Source organism: Pimephales promelas, chromosome 8, assembly GCF_988280905.1.
Source record: "Pimephales promelas chromosome 8, fPimPro1.hap1.1, whole genome shotgun sequence".
Taxonomy (NCBI): domain Eukaryota; kingdom Metazoa; phylum Chordata; class Actinopteri; order Cypriniformes; family Leuciscidae; genus Pimephales; species Pimephales promelas.
In genome coordinates, this window is record NC_142776.1 from 1,717,941 (window position 1) to 1,738,315 (window position 20,375).

At 40.0% G+C, this 20,375-nt stretch overlaps 1 protein-coding gene across 1 annotated transcript in view; it reads right to left on the bottom strand.

The window, feature by feature from the left end:
- plxna1b (plexin A1b) overlaps nucleotides 1–20,375 on the bottom strand; it is a 148,141-nt gene that overhangs the window by 92,877 nt on the left and 34,889 nt on the right. Inside the window, exon 3 of the mRNA XM_039656574.2 lies at nucleotides 16,128–16,310. Coding sequence (XP_039512508.2) covers nucleotides 16,128–16,310 — 183 coding nt within the window. The remainder of the gene's footprint in view (nucleotides 1–16,127; nucleotides 16,311–20,375) is intronic.

Genomic DNA, 20,375 nt, shown 5'->3' on the forward strand with positions numbered 1-20,375 from the left:
TAAACATTTCATAGGGCCCTATCATTGTTAAAAAAAAACATTAAATTAAGATGCTTTGATCTAATTAACTGAATTAATTAGAGATGCTTTTATTTATTAATTTTATTATGCCATTTAAATGGAATTCAGAAAAAATAGAACACATTTTTTTTTTAATTTTACTTTAAAAATAGAATGAATAAATTGTATAAGTTTCATCATTTTAAATAATTAGACTTTCTTTTGGATCAATAAAATATCATATAACCATTTAAAAAAAAATAAACGAAAAAGAAATTCAGAAAAATTCAAGCAAAATTAAACTCATAACTATATAAATAAATGGTATAAAAAATACAGATTTCACAGGGCCCTAAATTAGAATATAATTGGGGTTTCATTATGAAGAATTAAATTTTAAAAGTATCAATTAATCCCTTACTAAACAAAAAGAATATTAATTTAGCTGCATGTCATGTGACCATTAAACATCACCAGAGATCTGTGATCATGTGAATGTGTTGATCAATTATTGAAATATTAATATCAAAAAAGGGAATCCCAGCCTCTAAAAAGAGAGGGATGAAATCCCACACGTCCCCACAGCTGAAGAGCAGATGGTTGCATGTGGAGCACTCCTGATGACCTGTCTCACCTCATTATACACACACAATACAGACACACACACACACACAGATATCTTCATTTACTCGCCGTGAAGTGTGTTAGCATGTTTTATCAGTCTATATCTCATGCCGTTCCCTTAAAAACAACTCCTTGTCCTGGTTCCCTCTCTCTCTCTCTCTCTCTCTCTCTCTCCTCAGGCTGTTTACAGGCCCTCTGAACTCAGCTTCCTTATGAACACAACACACAACCTTCTCTCAGTAGTTCAGCTATGATGATCGATGTTTCTTCCTCTCAGGAACGCATTGTTCCCGACGGACAGATAGAAAAACAAGAGTAAAAGAAGAAGGGAAAAACATCAAATTATTGAAGTTTGGGACACAATTAGAGTCTCTAAACTCAGCTTGAACCGAAGCAAACCAAACACGCGCATTAGTAGGGCTGCAATTATAGAAATAAATGGCCATATTAGTAAAATCAGATCCAAAAGCAAAGCACATCCACAGCAAAACACTGTTGCTCAACAATAAATTATATAGAAATAAAAATGGGGGGGAAAAGTCGGCATATCTTGGCTCCAAAAATTACACACACACATGTGGGTAAATAGGCTCTTCGTCATACAATTAAAACATAAACACAAAAAAAATATATAATATTATATATATATATATATAAAATATTATATATTTTTTTGTGTTTATATATATATATATATATATATATATATATACACATACACATATATATATATATATATATATTTTTTTTTTTTTTTTTTTTTCAAATGATACCAATATCAAAGGCAAAGGAAAAATAATACATACTAAATACTAAATGTGAAAGTCAAATTTAAACAAAATTACAATAAATGTATAGGGATACCTGCATTGACCAAAAATAAGAAAAAAAATAAATCAAGAGTAAATCAATATCAAATTCTCCATTTAATGCCCTTTAGGACCCATAATATCTAGTGTGTAAATCCAGAACGTTTCACGTTTTAGAAGTAAATTATTGATGTCGCCTTCGAGTCCGCGCCGTGGACAATTCACCAATTCTATTCCTAAATATTGTAAGGTAGAAACAGAATGTCTAAAAGAAGACTTCTAAAATCTTGATTTCTGACTCTTCGACATAAAATTAAAAGTTAAACACACCCCACCTTTATACTCACAGCAGGTGCTTCTTATATTAAAAATGTTTGCAGTGTGGGGATGTTTGAATGTTTTAGTTTTGTAAGTGAAATTACATTGTTGACAATTACCACATCTGTAAAATGGCTCGGACCAAAATATACCCAAGGTAAATTTTATATTAATATTAGTGCAATCATCAAATCGTACGAGGTCAAACCTGGCGGAAACCGGGGGTAACGCGGATATGACGTCATTGACTGGCGACTCCTCACCCCTGCTCACGTACCGTGTTTCCTTGGTTAAAAATTACAATTTTCTCACGATTTACAAATAGTTGGAAACATTTGAGATATTGCAAGTAATCAACTAAACAAAATATATAACATTGGCCTAGTGGTTTTTGGATATTTTATGGCAAAAAGCCTGCATACTGTACCTTTAACTAAAAAAAAAAATGTAAAGGAGGAGTAAAATCGTCTCGGACCAAAATATTCCCAAGGTATATTTTATATTAATATTAGTGCAATCATCATATCTATAGCTAAATATATAGGAGTAAAGCGCGGCACTGTGTTCATTTACACACAAACAGTTGTTCATGATCCTAGTGTCAGGCTTGTTTACAGTTGTACAGTATTTATTTTATTTTTATAAATCGCAATAAAATTTGTGCAGCCCAACAAACAAACACAACATTAAATCACTTTTAAATTAATTATTGTTAAACATTTATAATTGCTATGAATAGATAGCAATTGTATTTTCCCCCTCAATAAACTGATTCACTGTTTAACACTGTGGTTCAGCCCATTCGCGCTCGGGTCACATGACACACCAGAACCAATGGCGTGTGTCAAAAGTGGCGTCAAGCGTCTCTTCATGGACCACATCTCTAGATCTTCTCCATGGGGAATAGACTGGAGGGTGAAAGGTCTCTGCACATTGTTCTTTGGTATTAATGTGCGCTGATGAATCCAGCAGAAACGGCTTTTAAAGCAAACGGGGTCAACGTCGAGTTCATATTGATTTTAGACATTCAGTGATTTGACATGATTATCATTACATTCCCTGTGTTTCAGTGTACTTCATGTTTCACCGAGGCGGTCAGAACACGCGCCTCGTACGCCGGCGGCAGCGCCAGTGATTGTAATAATCACACACACACACACACACACGGCTCGCCGCCGCTGAGGGGTTTGACCTCGCCTGATGGAGGGCCACAAACTATTACAAGCCTTTTCTGCTAAGAGCAGGGCAATTGAAAATCCATTCATCCAACACACACACACATACACACACACACACTCCATCTGCAGTTATTGGCCCACTAAACAGACACACTATCATGAGAGCGACACACACACACACACACGCAGGGTAATTATGACAGAAGTCAAGAGTGTGTTTGAGAGACCCGTCTTAACCACAGATATTCACACACACATTTATACACTAGGACTGCACGATATTGCGATATTGGACACACAAGTGAGAAAAATACATTTTAATTATATTTAAAGGGGTCTTATGATGCGGTTTCTTGTGTGTAAGATCAAGTGTAAGATCTGCAGATACGAAGTCGAAAACCCAATGTATTATTGTTGTGTTCTTCGTTGCGAAAGCCAAACTACTTGGGTCAGTTTTCACAAAGTCAGAACTAGAGCCCGACCGATAAAGGATTTTGAAGGCCGATACCGATACAAATATCCGATATTTCGGCCGATATTATTATTATTATTTTTATTTCCGAAACGCGCAACAAAATATTAACAGATTTCCCTAACATTAGTTATTTATGAGTTTTAATTAAAATAATATGATAATGCATTTTGAAAAAGAAACTTGTTTCTATTGTCACAACAGAACGGAGGAACGTCAAAATATATTAAAGTTCTGATAAATAGTCCCTACATTGCCTTATAGTTATAAGCTACCTTATAATTACAATGTCAGCTTGCTCATCCCTTTACCTGCACTTTTTGACAACACTCATGGCATGGTTGAAGCGTGATTCGTCCGTTTTTTATTTTATTTTTTAAATATTCATTTATCGGCTATTATAACTGCCGATACCGATATTTTAGAAAATGCCTAATATCGGCCGATATATCGGTCTGGCTCTAGTCAGAACCCGAAGGCATTTTGTGATTATTTCTATTGTACAACATTTCTAGGGGTAATAAGGGGTGCTGAATCCAAATCTGCTGTATATGAAGCTCAACAATGTCCCAAAATTGACCAATTCAAAATGTCCGTCACCGCCAGGTTGAAATCTATTGTTCGGTATAATATTATTTATGACTAAACACGGTACAAACATGAAATAAAACGTGCTTTTGTACGTTTTTCTACATGTACAATTCGATACCATATTCAGATTTGGGAAATAATGTAAAGATATTTTGCAAATATCTATAATTAACTAATAATTCATTATTAATATTATTATCAGGCTACTTAGTTACCATTATGAATTTCTCAATTTTGAGGCATTGTGACATTTTTTAGCTTTATATACAGCAGATTTGCATTCAGCCCCACTAATATCCCTAGAAATGTTGTACAATAGAAATATAATAATATATGAAGAGTTCAGATGCAAAAGCCTCTAAATGCCATTTGAAATTTTCTTCTTTAATGTTGATTTTTATCAAATTCATCATTAAAGAAGAAAATTTTAAATGGCATTTAGAGGCTTTTGCATCTGAACTCTTCATATATACCATATAATATCACAAATGCCTCCAGAACTTCTGCCTAGACTATTTGTTTACCCTTCCAAAAGAGGACACACTTAGAAAACAGTGAGAAAAGGTGAAACTAATATATTATATAGACTCATTACATGCAAAGCGAGATATTTCAAGCCTTCATTTGTTATAATTTTGATGATTATGGCTTACAGCTTATGGAAATTAGAATATTGTGAAAAGGTTTTCCTAAGCGCTGCATTGATTTCCACCTCTAAACACTGTAACTCCAGCTGCAAACGCTCTGGGTAACCCAGCAGCTCAGGTAATGCAGGATACACCAGTCATAAAAGAGAATTAAATCATAAAATCAATAAAGATTTGGGCAGAACGGACACTAAGTATAACATTATCATCTTATCACATGTGCATTGGGCTTCTGCACAGCTCACACCCAGACTATAGATAGACATCTTAGCGAAATCCCCAATGATCTCGATCTCGATCGGTATACATCAAATCACACACACACATCCAGCGCTCAAACAGTCCTTCAAATGTCATTTATTCTGTTTTTGAATATCAGCAAATGACAGGATTTTCATTTTGAGATGAAAAATCACCTCTGAATGAGACACACACACACGTTTATTTACCGGCGGTAACCATCTAAATCGGGACCTTCCATAGATGCAAATGGAATTTATACTGTACAAACTGTATATTCTCTCTCCTTAAACTAACCCGACCCATCACACACACACACACACACTAACCCGACCCGTAAACCTACCCATCACACACACTCTAACATAACCCCTAAACCTACCCATCACACACACACACACACACACACCTTACCCCTAAATCTACCCATTACACAAAACTTTCTGCATTTTTACATTTAAAAAAACCCTTTAATAACTTTATTTTTATACCAGATCTACAAATGAGGACGTCCCCAAGGGAGATTTTGGTCACTTCTGGGTACAAATTTGACCCTGAAATATAGTTAAATACGCACACACACACACAGCAAATCCTCTTTCATCCCTCACTGAACTGTGGTCTGCAGATGTAACATGAGTTGAGCTGCTCCTCCTGAACACTGAAGCTCATCCATCGCTGACAGACCCTCGATGATCACGCCGTCGCAGTGTTTGAACATGATTATACAGTCCTTCACGTGACGTACTGCGCTCTCCAACACTCACTCGCCACTGAGAGCGCTTCATCTGAACGAGGAGCTTCACACACACACACCTGAACATCCTCAGCCCTTCAGAGATCTGCCGCTAAAATATGATTGGATGAGCTGATTTCTACAGTCGAACCAAAAATTAGACAGACACCAGATTTTTTTTTACTAGTATGTGACTCTATTGTTAATTATTTATGTAAGAGAGGAGAGCAAAATAAAGTAAACTGTGATCCAAATATTCTTCATACAGTGACTACCCATAAATTTATACAAATTTGGGACCAGATTCAGTTTCAGTTTCATATAATGTTGAATATAATGTATATTAATGTCTGATGTTACCAGTAAAAAGTTGCATTATTTTAAATACATCCAGTCAGTGACAAAATACAAGCATATTCATCTAAGATAATTCTGTATTTTCAGCTTCAGAATCATGAATATTGTTATTCTTAAGCCTATTTATTTACACACACACACAATGTAAAACCAAATTTAGCATTTTAATGAGTAGATTTGTTGTTAACCTTTACCGTATGCCTTAAAGTATCGCAATAATACGGTATTGTGAGTTCAGTTTCGTGATGATCGTGGCATTACACATCTATCAGTCTCTAAACATCTACGTATGCCATTGTGATGTTATTGTTCCTCTGAAATCTCCATCCATCTACACACATCATTCAGAAATAAAAACGAGGCATGATGATCCGACTGCGGTTCGGGTTTCAGATCCAGATATTGATTGAGGTGAAGCTCAGTAACACACACACACACACACACTTATGCATTAATATTTAATTAAGGTTAATCCTGAAATTTAAACCTCTCGCTGGGCAAGACACATTCATTATGATTAAAGTCGGTTCAGTGACCCGTTTATGGAGCGCTGAGACTGCAGGTACAGTAGTGTGTGTGTGTGTGTGTGTGTGTGTCTTTACTTCATGAGAGAGTTTAGAAAGCTTGAATTCACAAGCACTTGTAAAAGCCCTCATGTGTCTGTTATCTAGCGTTTGACTCAGTCTAATAAGCGCTTGTGTTTAAACAGAATCCAGAGCGACAGCAGCAATATAAGCCCAAGGAGACACACACACACACACACACACACACACACACAGTAAAATTCAAAGCCGGCAAGGGTCTAATAAAGCAGGACATTCTTTGCTGCTGCAGCATTTTCCCTCTAAACTCTCATTTACACACACACACACACACACACACACACACACACAGCTAATTACCAGGCTGCACTTCTGTAGTGCTCACACACTTCACTATGACACTATTACATTAACACACACCTCAGAGAAACACCTGGACACATTCACACACTGATTAAAATGTCAGAACAGCTGGGGAAATCTTTACATACAGTGTGTGTTATTAAACTCTAGGTGTGTTTCAGTGTGTGTGTGTGTGTGTCGTGATTGCATTTCACCCAAAGATATTGAAGACAACAGAAGAATCCCTGAAGTTACCATAGAAACACAAAGATGAAGAAGCCGAGAGATGGACAGGTGTGTGTAGAGATGTGTGTGTCTCGGTTCAAAGCAACGAATACACACAAATATACAATCAGTCAGGTGTGACAGAGAGCCATTTAACACAATATTCATGATTTATTATTATTATTTAGTTCATAAATGTATTATAATGTATTATTATTAACTTTGGGGGGTTGTGAGTTGATGAAAAGCTAATAATTACGTTTATCATATAAAAAGACATTTGTTTTCCTTTGTCTTGACTATTTACCAAGATTGTGAACATGCAAGTATGTTGATAAATTACTTAAATATTAATATCTTAAAATCTTAGAGCAAAGAAAAGAAGAAACATGAGAAATAAGGAGGTGCAGAATAAGTGTTTCAATTATTAAAAGAACAAACAATATCTTTATAATCATTTCACTGACGAATCATTCACAATAAGAGCAGGAACATGCATTAAGAATTAAGTGTGTGTACGTGTGTGTGTGTGTGTGTGAGAGAGAGAGAGTGATTTAAAAGCTCTCCAAGCAGCATGTCATGAATATTTCAGCACATCTGAAAAGATAACAAGCTTTCTCTCTCTACAACTGTCCCGTCTCACTCTCTCTCCATAACCTGTCCCGTCTCACTCTCTCTCCATAACCTGTCCCGTCTCACTCTCTCTCCATAACCTGTCCCGTCTCACTCTCTCCATAACCTGTCCCGTCTCACTCTCTCTCCATAACCTGTCCCGTCTCACTCTCTCTCCATAACCTGTCCCGTCTCACTCTCTCTCCATAACCTGTCCCGTCTCACTCTCTCCATAACCTGTCCTGTCTCACTCTCTCTCCATAACCTGTCCAGTCTCACTCTCTCCATAACCTGTCCAGTCTCACTCTCTCCATAACCTGTCCCGTCTCACTCTCTCCATAACCTGTCCTGTCTCACTCTCTCTCCATAACCTGTCCAGTCTCACTCTCTCCATAACCTGTCCAGTCTCACTCTCTCCATAACCTGTCCTGTCTCACTCTCTCTCCATAACCTGTCCCGTCTCACTCTCTCTCCATAACCTGTCCCGTCTCACTCTCTCCATAACCTGTCCTGTCTCACTCTCTCCATAACCTGTCCTGTCTCACTCTCTCCATAACCTGTCCCGTCTCACTCTCTCCATAACCTGTCCCGTCTCACTCTCTCCATAACCTGTCCCGTCTCTCTCTCTCTCGTCTCTCTCTCTCCATAACCTGTCCTGTCTCACTCTCTCCATAACCTGTCCCGTCTCACTCTCTCCATAACCTGTCCAGTCTCACTCTCTCTCCATAACCTGTCCCGTCTCACTCTCTCTCCATAACCTGTCCCGTCTCACTCTCTCTCCATAACCTGTCCCGTCTCACTCTCTCTCCATAACCTGTCCCGTCTCACTCTCTCTCCATAACCTGTCCCGTCTCACTCTCTCCATAACCTGTCCCGTCTCACTCTCTCCATAACCTGTCCCGTCTCACTCTCTCCATAACCTGTCCCGTCTCTCTCTCTCTTGTCTCTCTCTCTCCATAACCTGTCCTGTCTCACTCTCTCCATAACCTGTCCCGTCTCACTCTCTCCATAACCTGTCCAGTCTCACTCTCTCTCCATAACCTGTCCTGTCTCACTCTCTCTATAACCTGTCCTGTCTCACTCTCTCCATAACCTGTCCAGTCTCACTCTCTCTCCATAACCTGTCCCGTCTCACTCTCTCCATAACCTGTCCCGTCTCACTCTCTCTCCATAACCTGTCCCGTCTCACTCTCTCTCCATAACCTGTCCCGTCTCACTCTCTCCATAACCTGTCCTGTCTCACTCTCTCTCCATAACCTGTCCTGTCTCACTCTCTCCATAACCTGTCCTGTCTCACTCTCTCTCCATAACCTGTCCTGTCTCACTCTCTCCATAACCTGTCCCGTCTCACTCTCTCTCCATAACCTGTCCTGTCTCACTCTCTCCATAACCTGTCCTGTCTCACTCTCTCCATAACCTGTCCTGTCTCACTCTCTCCATAACCTGTCCCGTCTCACTCTCTCTCCATAACCTGTCCTGTCTCACTCTCTCCATAACCTGTCCTGTCTCACTCTCTCCATAACCTGTCCCGTCTCACTCTCTCTCCATAACCTGTCCTGTCTCACTCTCTCCATAACCTGTCCTGTCTCACTCTCTCCATAACCTGTCCTGTCTCACTCTCTCCATAACCTGTCCCGTCTCACTCTCTCTCCATAACCTGTCCAGTCTCACTCTCTCCATAACCTGTCCAGTCTCACTCTCTCCATAACCTGTCCCGTGTCACTCTCTCCATAACCTGTCCCGTCTCACTCTCTCCATAACCTGTCCCGTGTCACTCTCTCCATAACCTGTCCCGTCTCACTCTCTCTCCATAACCTGTCCCGTCTCACTCTCTCTCCATAACCTGTCCCGTCTCACTCTCTCTCCATAACCTGTCCCGTCTCACTCTCTCCATAACCTGTCCCGTCTCACTCTCTCTCCATAACCTGTCCCGTCTCACTCTCTCTCCATAACCTGTCCCGTCTCACTCTCTCCATAACCTGTCCCGTCTCACTCTCTCCATAACCTGTCCCGTCTCACTCTCTCTCCATAACCTGTCCCGTCTCACTCTCTCTCCATAACCTGTCCCGTCTCACTCTCTCTCCATAACCTGTCCCGTCTCACTCTCTCTCCATAACCTGTCCCGTCTCACTCTCTCTTCATAACCTGTCCCGTGTCACTCTCTCCATAACCTGTCCCGTCTCACTCTCTCCATAACCTGTCCCGTCTCACTCTCTCTCCATAACCTGTCCCGTCTCACTCTCTCCATAACCTGTCCCGTCTCACTCTCTCTCCATAACCTGTCCCGTCTCACTCTCTCTCCATAACCTGTCCCGTCTCACTCTCTCCATAACCTGTCCCGTGTCACTCTCTCCATAACCTGTCCCGTCTCACTCTCTCCATAACCTGTCCCGTGTCACTCTCTCCATAACCTGTCCCGTCTCACTCTCTCTCCATAACCTGTCCCGTCTCACTCTCTCTCCATAACCTGTCCCGTCTCACTCTCTCTCTCCATAACCTGTCCCGTCTCACTCTCTCCATAACCTGTCCAGTCTCACTCTCTCCATAACCTGTCCCGTCTCACTCTCTCTCCATAACCTGTCCCGTCTCACTCTCTCTTCATAACCTGTCCCGTCTCACTCTCTCTCCATAACCTGTCCTGTCTCACCCTCTCTGACCACAGACAGAAAAACTCTAGATATTTAAAGGTCAAAGAGGAATGTGTGCGTGTTTGTGCATGTGTGTGGTTATTCCTAACACAACACACTCTCTCTCTCACACACACACACAGACAGATGCGTCTTTGTGCTCGTCCTCATGTCCCCATGTCTGAGTGTGTGTGATGGGTAGGTTTAGGGGTCATGTTAGTGTGTGTGTGTCTGTGTGTGTGTGTGTGGTGATGAACACTGTCCTCTTTGTGAGACAGTCCCGAGGCATCTGTGTGTATGTTTAGGACATGACCGTGGGAATGATATAATGGGAGCATCCAGTGGCATATGATCACCATGTGACTGTTGTGCACACACACACACACACACACACACACACACACACACACACACACACGGTTGTCTAGAGCTGCGTTCACATAACACTCAATCCACACACAATCTGAAACTGCTCGTCCTCATGTCCCCATGTCTGAGTGTGTGTGAGTGAGAGAGTGAGTGTTTGAGTGTGTAGTGAGAGCGTGTGTGGCGGCTGTGTGTGTGTGTGTGTGTGTGTGTGTGTGTGTGTGTGTGTGTGTGTGATCTGAGCCTCAGTACTGGAGAAGAGTCGCTATCATGAATGAAAGCCGATCTGAGGAAACATTAACAGAGATGATCTTCTCATTCACTGCTAAAGCTCCTCTAGTTCTCGGAGTCTGTAATTGATTTACATCCGACATCATAAAACATAATCGAGAGAACAATGAGGCTGACAGCTGTCAGAGAGCGGCGGGACACACTCCATTACTACATTTAAAGACTACTCTGCGCAATCTGCACTTCTGATACTCGAAACCGAACACACACCAACAGGGACAAAACTAAACTTTATCTTCGACATTTCAAGAACAAACGTGCCAATCCCCCCTCACGGACACCTGAACTACTCCGACATTCAGTTCAGTGTAAAAAATATGTGTATAAGTGAAAGCAAACGTTGCATAAATGCCACACACAACTGACACAAAGTGGCTCATCAAACACTCTTGCTGGACAGCGGGTCAATATTCACTGGCCAATCACAGTCGGGTCAAAAGTGATTTCCTTAGGGCTCGCCAAGAATAATGTGTTAATGCTCTGAGAGAAGCTCATCAACGCAGAAAATGGTAATATTGTAAAAATATTTTTAGAATTTGAAAAAAACAATTTTCTATGTAAATATATACAGTACAGTGTAATTTATTCCTGTGAATTTATCATCATTCCTCCAGTCTTCAGTGTCACATGATCCTTCAGAAATCACTCTAATAAGATGATCTGATGATCAAGAAACATTTCTGATTATTATCAGTGTTGAGAACGGTGGCGCTGCTTCATATGTTTGTCAGGATTACTTGATAAATAGAAAGTTCAAAAGAAAAATGTCTTTACTGTCGCTTTCCATCGATTTAATGCATCCTTGCTTAATAAGTGTTAATTTAATTTAAATATAAATAATCTAAGGCCGTATAACGGCCAACACACACACACACACACAGCAAAACAACAGATGAACAGACGCTGATTGTCAAGTGCTATCAGTCAACCACTAATCTACACTCATAAATCTGAGTTATGATAATCAATAATCATCAAAGAGAAACGTGTCAGAGTGAATCGGCACATTCATGATGTAGAGTGTGTGTGTGTGTGTGTGTGCTCAGAGCCAGATCTCATGCTGAGACACTAATTACAGACATGTAGAGCTCAGCATAGCACACGCAAAAACCAGCAGCGCTGCGATGCGTACACGCGTGTGTGTGTGTGTGTGTGTGTGTAATTAACCTCCATGGCTCAAATCACAGCCAACACTTTCAACTGCATGTAAGAGGAGCGATGATTCAGAAATCCTGTGTGTGTTCATGTGTGTGTACATGTATGTCTGAGTGCGAGTGTGTGTCTGTGTGTTTATTTGTGTGCGAGAGTGTGTGCATATATGTGTGTGTTTGTTTGTACTTTGATCCAAACCTCTGAGTATAATCCTGTGCATTCCTACAACACATAATTCATCCATCTGTTATTATTATAATTGGCATTTTTTTTATTGTTTTACTAGGTCGAGTATCACTTTTACGAACACACAGTCATTTCGTTTTGATGCACTTGGAAACGACTGATTTGGCAGATGCTTTTATCCAAAGACACTTAAGGTGACAATGACAGGAACAGCTGAACTGTGGGATGATAGGAGGAGGAAACATTTTAGATTCAATACAGAGATTTTAGATTTTACTACACGCTAGAGGGAAATACTGGTATCGAGAGAGAGAGAGGGGGTAATTTAATAACCTGTAATCTGTTGAGGTCACAGAGGTCAACGGGTCAATCCTGAGCTTACAGCCAGTTTAACTTCTAAAAACAGCTCGAATCAACCACATGTTAATCCTCAATGTGCATCAGTTCTGTCACAATCATCTAGAACAGTTTTGCTTTATATTTGACACTGAGTTCACACACACACACACACCTGCTATTGGCACTCAAGACCAGAATTTGCTCAACGGAGGAGCCATAATTAACAACATTATCACTCAGAGAGAGAGAGGGCTTTACTGTGAGTTCAGTGTGTGTGTGTGTGTGTGTGTGTGTGGCCCAGTTGGCTCGTCCATCTGTTGTTGATTTGACCAGACTGAACGGTCTAGCGTGGCAAACCCAGACGGAAAGAGCTCAAGACGGGTTACTGGTGCCCAGACGCTTTAGATCAGGATTAATCCAGGTTTACCACCTCCAAACACACACACACACACACACCCCTAAAATAGCACTAACCAGGTGGAAAAGCAACATCGCATTGATGTTTAATACACACTTATGTGGCGCTAAAGAAAACAGTCTAGACAATCTCAAGTTTAAGTGCCTGAAGTTACGACTGACTGACTAAACTCTTGTATTAAATGATCCAGACAAAACAGCGGAGTAATGAAGTACATTCACGTTTTTACAACTTTTCACTTTTACAGCGCTGTACTTAAGTACACTTTTTGAGTGTTTCTGGGATTGCATGACTAACTTCACTGCAAGCATTTCAATGACAAATTTCGCACTTTCCACTCTTTTACATTTCTATCAAGGACTTTGTTTCTATGCAACAGCTTTGAAAGTTTGAAAGTCAGCGGATGATTTTGTTTCTTCTCTAAAACGTGATTTGAGTTCAGACAGCCCCTCAGTAATCACTCTGGTAGGGTCACGTGAAGTTCACCGATTTCCCAGCGTTTTCTGAAGACGGATCAGTTGATGGCAAAATGGAAGAAGACGACGGTTCCTCGTAACTGTTAAAATGTATGTTTCCATTTCCCCCCAAACATGGTTTCATTTTAAATGTTTGCATTAAAGCATATTTTATATTTTTATATTATTTTTTAGCGTACATTCATACAACAACAAAAAAAGGACATTTACTTTTGATAGTCTGTATTTTTACGTGTGACTCGAGCTCTTCTGAGAGTAGACGGTCTTTAGTGGCTGTGCAAACGTGAAAGTTTACACTACGAAATCAATCCGGTCGAATGTGTTTACTACTCCCTCTGGAAGTGCTCAAGCGTTTGTGTTTAGCGCCTGTTTGTGATCCGATCGACCAAAGCGCTTCTTAATACCAGAGCCTTACTTTTATATTTGATATTTTCCATTTAAATGTGAAATGGGTCTAAACGCTAAACTGAAGAACCTGAAAGAAACAAAAGTGAAAGACGTTGTGTGATGAGAGCACTTCAGTGCCTGACTGTCACACACACACACACACACATCACATAAAGCTGCTGGATATTTCATCCCACATCTTCAGTCCGTCTCTCAGGGATGGACAGAGTCTGTCCTCCATTTCACATCTCAGTGAATCCATCATGTGATGCTCCAGTGAGTCCTTACACTCCTGCGAGCCTCTAACACACTCACGGCATGATGAATTCTGAGCTCATTACACACACACACACCTGATGCATACTACACACTCACACCACAAAACAGCAAAAATAGGTCATACTGCCAAAATACCGTTTACTTTTGAAGACTTCAGCTAATCCGCACAGTTCATCAAGCATATAAAACACCAACAAAAGACATGAATAATGAGAATAACGCTAATAACCCTAACCCTAACCCATGAGTGATTCATCTAGAGGAGAACTCAATACAGATAATGCTCTGTTGAAGGGTCAGTCCTCCAGTGGCCGGTGAAGATAACTCAAATATCGAGACGGTCCTCATTGCATAACATGAAGTCCAGGGGGAGGAGTTGGATCCAGATCCAACTCCTCCCACCTTACATATACCTAAACCAATGCATCTCCACCACCTGATCCATAACCCCACCCCTAATCCTACCCATCTCCGCCCACTGATCCATAACCCCACCCCTAATCCTACCCATCTCCGCCCACTGATCTATAAACCCACCCCCAATCCTACCCATCTCCGCCCACTGATCCCTAACCCCACCCCTAATCCTACCCATCTCCGTGCCCCTGGTCCCTTACCCCACCCTTAATTCTACCAATCTCCGCCCCCCTGATGGATAACCCCACCCCTAATCCTACCCATCTCCGCCCACTGATCCCCAACCCCACCCCTAATCCTATCCATCTCCGTCCCCCTGGTCCCTTACCCCACCCCTAATTCTAACAATCTCCGCCCACTGATCCATAACCCCACCCCCAATCTTACCCATCTCCACCCCCTGATCCATAACCCCACCCCTAATCCTACCCATCTCCACCCCCCTGGTCCCTAACCCCAACCCTAACCCCACCCCTAATCCTACCCATCTCCACCCCCCTGGTCCCTAACCCCACCCCTAACCCCACCCCTAATCCTACCCATCTCCACCCCCCTGGTCCCTAACTCCACCCCTAACGCCACCCCTAATCCTACCCATCTCCGCCCACTGATCCCTAACCCCACCCCCTAATCCTACCCACCTCCACCCCACTGATCCCTAACCCCACCCCTAATCTCACCCATCTCCACCCCTTAGATCTGGATCCAACTCCACCCCCTAGATCTTGTGTACTGCAATGAGGTGTTACTGCAAATATCGGCCAATATAGATCACGAAAACATGCAAATCATACGTCAACATCAGTGGTTGATGTCTTAGGTCTGAAACCACTTTCCACAGCGCATCAATACCGGAACAACAGAAACGATCAACTACAAACAATGCATGAAAACCACAGCGCAACAATCCTCTCCAAATCTCTGCTGAGACATCTAGACTGTTTCAAACACTCGGCTATTTGCAGTTAACGAACATCAACCAGTTTTCTTTTACTATGGGTTAATTTGCTCCAATAAATGACCTGGAACATGCGTTGAGAAACGAAATGAAACAGGGCCAGTTTTGATTTGGTTAATGGATTCCATTTCCTATAACCCAAAAACCTTTCCTCATCATACACTCTTAGAAGAAAAGGTTCTATATAGAACCTTAAAAGGTTCTATTAGCGCTACATATTTGGAACCCCTAAAAGGTTCTATACACTCTTAAAAAAGGGTTCCTCTGGGTTCTATATAGAACCCTGGGGTTCCATACTTGGCCAATAGAACCTTTTACCAAAAAAAAAATATATGGAACCATTTTGGAGTTCCATATATGAAGCAGGGGATGGAACCATTTCTGGTTCTAAATAGAACCATTTCTTCTAAGAGTGTAGCAACGGTACAACACAAAACACCAAGAGTTGCATCATAAACGACTTCAGACTCCCTTCTTCCGTTCCACGCCGTGTTAAGTGAACAAAGAGATCAATGAAATAGAGCTGCACGCCTCGTACCTTCTTCATCCGTCCGTTGCGCGTTCCTGCGAAGACCACCGTGTTCCCGCGGTAATCGTACGCAGCGACTGAAGTCATGCCGTCATCTTTGTCGATGAAGAGGGGAATGCCCTCGATGGTGCTGGTGCCCCCTAGAGGCTGGTTAAAATCCTGCCCGCAGAAGTTATCATCGATCTGGAGAGGCTGGAACAAAGAGAGAGAGTCAGAGAGAGGGACTCCGGCAAAAGGTCAATGACTGGGTGAGGGTGGGTGTTCCTAAAAACAGTATCAGCGGAAGTTACACACACACTCTCACAGCAGCAAGGTCATTTATTACATGGATGCCAGAACAGGAAAGCAAGGTCACTGTATTGCAGGAAACCCTGGAAAGGTGACCTAAGGACACCAAAGTTAGTGAGAAAGGCTAATACATAAAAGACTTATAAAACCAAAACAGAGAGAGAGAGAGATAGTGTGTGAGAGAGAGACAATTTTTATTACACAAAATTTGAAATACTTTGCCCTAACTTCAAGCAATTAAACAACCAAACACAATTTCAACATCTATTAGGTGAAAAATGAGATTTTACAGATACATCATTGATGCTTGTCACAAAAAGAGAGTCGACGACTAATCGGCGATGTGCCCACACATACACACACACACACCACACACTCATACAGCAAACAAAAAACACTTACACACTGTATTGTAAATTTTTCACAGATATTTTAAATGTTTATTAATTGTTCTATTTTATTTTATTTATTTTACACTGTTAATTTGTATATATAATATATTTTACTATTTTGAAGTCTATATAATTACTCTATGTATTCCAAGCTTTGGCAATATTGCATTACGTACACAGTCATGCCAATAAAGCAATTTTGAATTGAATTGAGAGAGAGAGAGAGAGAGAGAGAGAGATGCTGTCTGAACATGACGTCTCTGATTCCACAGAACTCCAATGTTCCACCGAATGTAAATGTCATCCATTCACAAAATTCCACACATTTTCCAGCCCGTATTTCGAAAAAGATTTGAATAAAAGGTTTAATATGTGGCTAACTAGCCATACTTCACAGCTGTAGACTTTAAGAATTATTCAAAATGAAATTTTCTTTTATGGGTTAAGAGTTTAGATTAGACTTTGCTTTATAAATAAACAATAGTCTGTGGTGTGTGCTCAGTCAAAAGCTAAGTTAGTGTGTGTGTGTCCTCTAAAGCCGCCCAGGCACACATCAATAATCTTTCTTTCTTTCTTTCTTTCTTTCTTTCTTTCTTTCTTTCTTTCTTTCTTTCTTTCTTTCTTTCTTTCTTTCTTTCTTTCTTTCTTTCTTTCTTTCTTTCTTTCTTTCTCTTTCTTTTTCTTTCTTTCCTTCTTTCTTTCTTTTCTCTTTGTTTTTCTTTCTGTCTTCATCCATCCAGAAGAGTCTCTACCTCACAGCATGAAGAAAGGAAACAGAGGAAAAGTAGAGGAAGACGGTCATCAATTCACTTAGCAAACTCACTTTTTCTCCTCTGAGCTAAAAACCTGATGTCAAGCAGTCAGACACTTCAGACACACACACACACACACAAAGCCTGGCTGAAGGATTTATAGCTTTGGAAACATCAAAAGTAATTTAATTCACCATATTTATGCCATCATGAGCTGAGCTTATTTAAATATCAGTCTTGTGTTGTCAGACTTTAAACTATTAACATAAAGGCAAATCCCTGTGAAAACCCCCAAACACTAAAAATTATGGAAATTGGTATTGGATATATTTTTACCAAGTTTGATGCAATGCATTATGGGACTGTGTTCTCCAAAGAGATGCTCTACCATTCCAAATGTTTGCAGTTCATAAGATTTATTTAGGTTTATTTTATCAAAAATACACTAAAGGCAGTAATTGGTATCAAATATTATTACAACTTAAAATGAGCTGTTTTCTGTGTGAATATATGATAAACTGCGATCCTATGATCTACCATGTGATCAAAGCTGAATTTATCATCATTACTCCAGTCTTCAGTGTCACATGACCCTTCAGAAATCACTCTAATATGAGGATTTGATGCTGAAGAATTATTTATTACCAATGTTGAAAACGGTTGCGCTGCTTTATATTTCAATGGATCCGTAATTCTACTTATTAAAGAATCCTTTTTAAATTTTATTTTCTAAATAGCAGTATAAATGCCTTTACTGACATTAATTTAATGTGTTCTTGCTGAATGTGTTCTTCTTCAACAACACCACCACATCTTACGGACACCAGACTTCTGATTGGTAATGTATTTGATGCATCTCAGGTGTTCATGACACAAAGACTGAAACAGAGCTCCAGTCCCAATGCTATTTCACACTCGATTGATGCTGATGTGATGCAGTATTCTCTCAATCCTCATGGGTCACGCAGAGAAGATGAGCATTACATTCACTCAGAAGTGTGTGTGCTGAAGTAATTACATTCTCTCTCACACACAAACACACATTCACACTTTACTATTGAGGTGAAAACTAATGCAGGACTAAACAGGTTGCAGAAAGACAAACCAAAAACACACACACAGACACAAACATAACTCCACAACAATAGGTGTGTGTGTGTGTGGTTTTCAGACTGCTGATTATGTGTCTGCCCAGGGCAGAGGCGAAACCAAACACAACACACCACATTCCAGAGAGAGAGAGAGAGAGACATGTGACTATGTAAACTAAGTTCTAAAAATTTCATGCGTAAAACGAGTTATTAAACACACTCCCCTGATCTGATCAGTGTGAATCATTCAGCAGCGCCAGATTTTCAACATTCTGTTCTGATGAGATTTAAACGGCTGATTTCTGTTTCTGTGAGTAAGAATACACAGGTGCGTCTGTCAGACGTATGTCAATAAATAGGTTAATAAGCAGTGTACTTAATCTCTGAGGTCAAGCAGGATGCCAACAACAACAATAAAGAATTAATGTCACGTCGTCAAATTTTTTTAGTGTTGTGGTTTCAAAAACCGTAATACATTTTTTATCTGATAGATTATATAAAATTAAAAAAATAAACATTTATTTGGAAACAATATTTTTAAAAAAATTTAAATTTAAAAAAATGTCACCATGGACTGCACCAAAGATAAGCAGAAACTTTGATTACCATTTAGATGGCAAAAAAATATTTACCTTCTTAGTTATTCTAAAGCAGCTTAACTCCTGAGTTTAAATTTAAATTGTTATAGTCATAAGAAATGCTCCAAAATACACCCTATACACGTTTTGGACGCAGGTTTAAGTGCTTCAAATTAAACTTTTGGACTCACTGGGCAATAATTATTTGTAATATGAGCCTCCATTTAAAAAAATTGCTTAATTCCCTGATCAACGTCACTAATTGCCTAGCCCTAGTTGGCTGTTGTATGCTACAACCATCTTGGACGCTCCCTAATTTTTTCGCACTTAAATTTGGGGTCAGTTGTGAAGGCCAGGTTTATCCATGATTAAAATTATTATAAGCTAAAAAAAAGATAACATAAAATAAGCTAAAAATTAGGGATGCACCGATATGAAAATTTTGGCCGATACCGATAATTCTTTATATTTGAAAGCCGATAACCGATATATCGGCCGATAAACTTAAATCCAAATTTGTATCTAATTTTGAGAGCCTGATTACAAAAACAAAAGTCTCACAATTAAATCCATGTCCCAAGCGCACAATTATAATGATGTTCTCATTATAGTGTTGTTTAGCCGATATGACAGATTTGTGTTTCATATTTTGTGTTTCAGATCATATTTCAAGAAATTCAAAAACATAAACAGTGCTCAACAAGTGTCTCAGCTGAAGGGAATAATACATTATTTATCGGCTTTAATATATCAGCCACATTTTCTTACCAGGCCGATAACGATAACATTAAAAATGAACATATATCGTCCGATACCGATATGCTGGCCGATATATCGTGCATCCCTACTAAAAATACATTGTCAGTGGTAAGCACTCTATAATGACTCTATAAATCCTGAAAGTATAAAAAAAAAATAATTTGAGTTTTGAGAGTTTTTCAAGAGTCTTAAACGGTTCCTAGCGTTGAAGTATTTAGACGTCACACGTACAGCCACTCTGTATCAGTTTTGATTCCCAAAAACTTATTTCATTCTCTACTAATCCACTCGCTTAGAGCTCTACAGATAGACTTTAAATATAAAGAAAGGGAAAAAGATCAAACCGATTTGGAACGAGTCAGAAAAATAAAAATGGGGATCTTTATCTCTGAGTGCT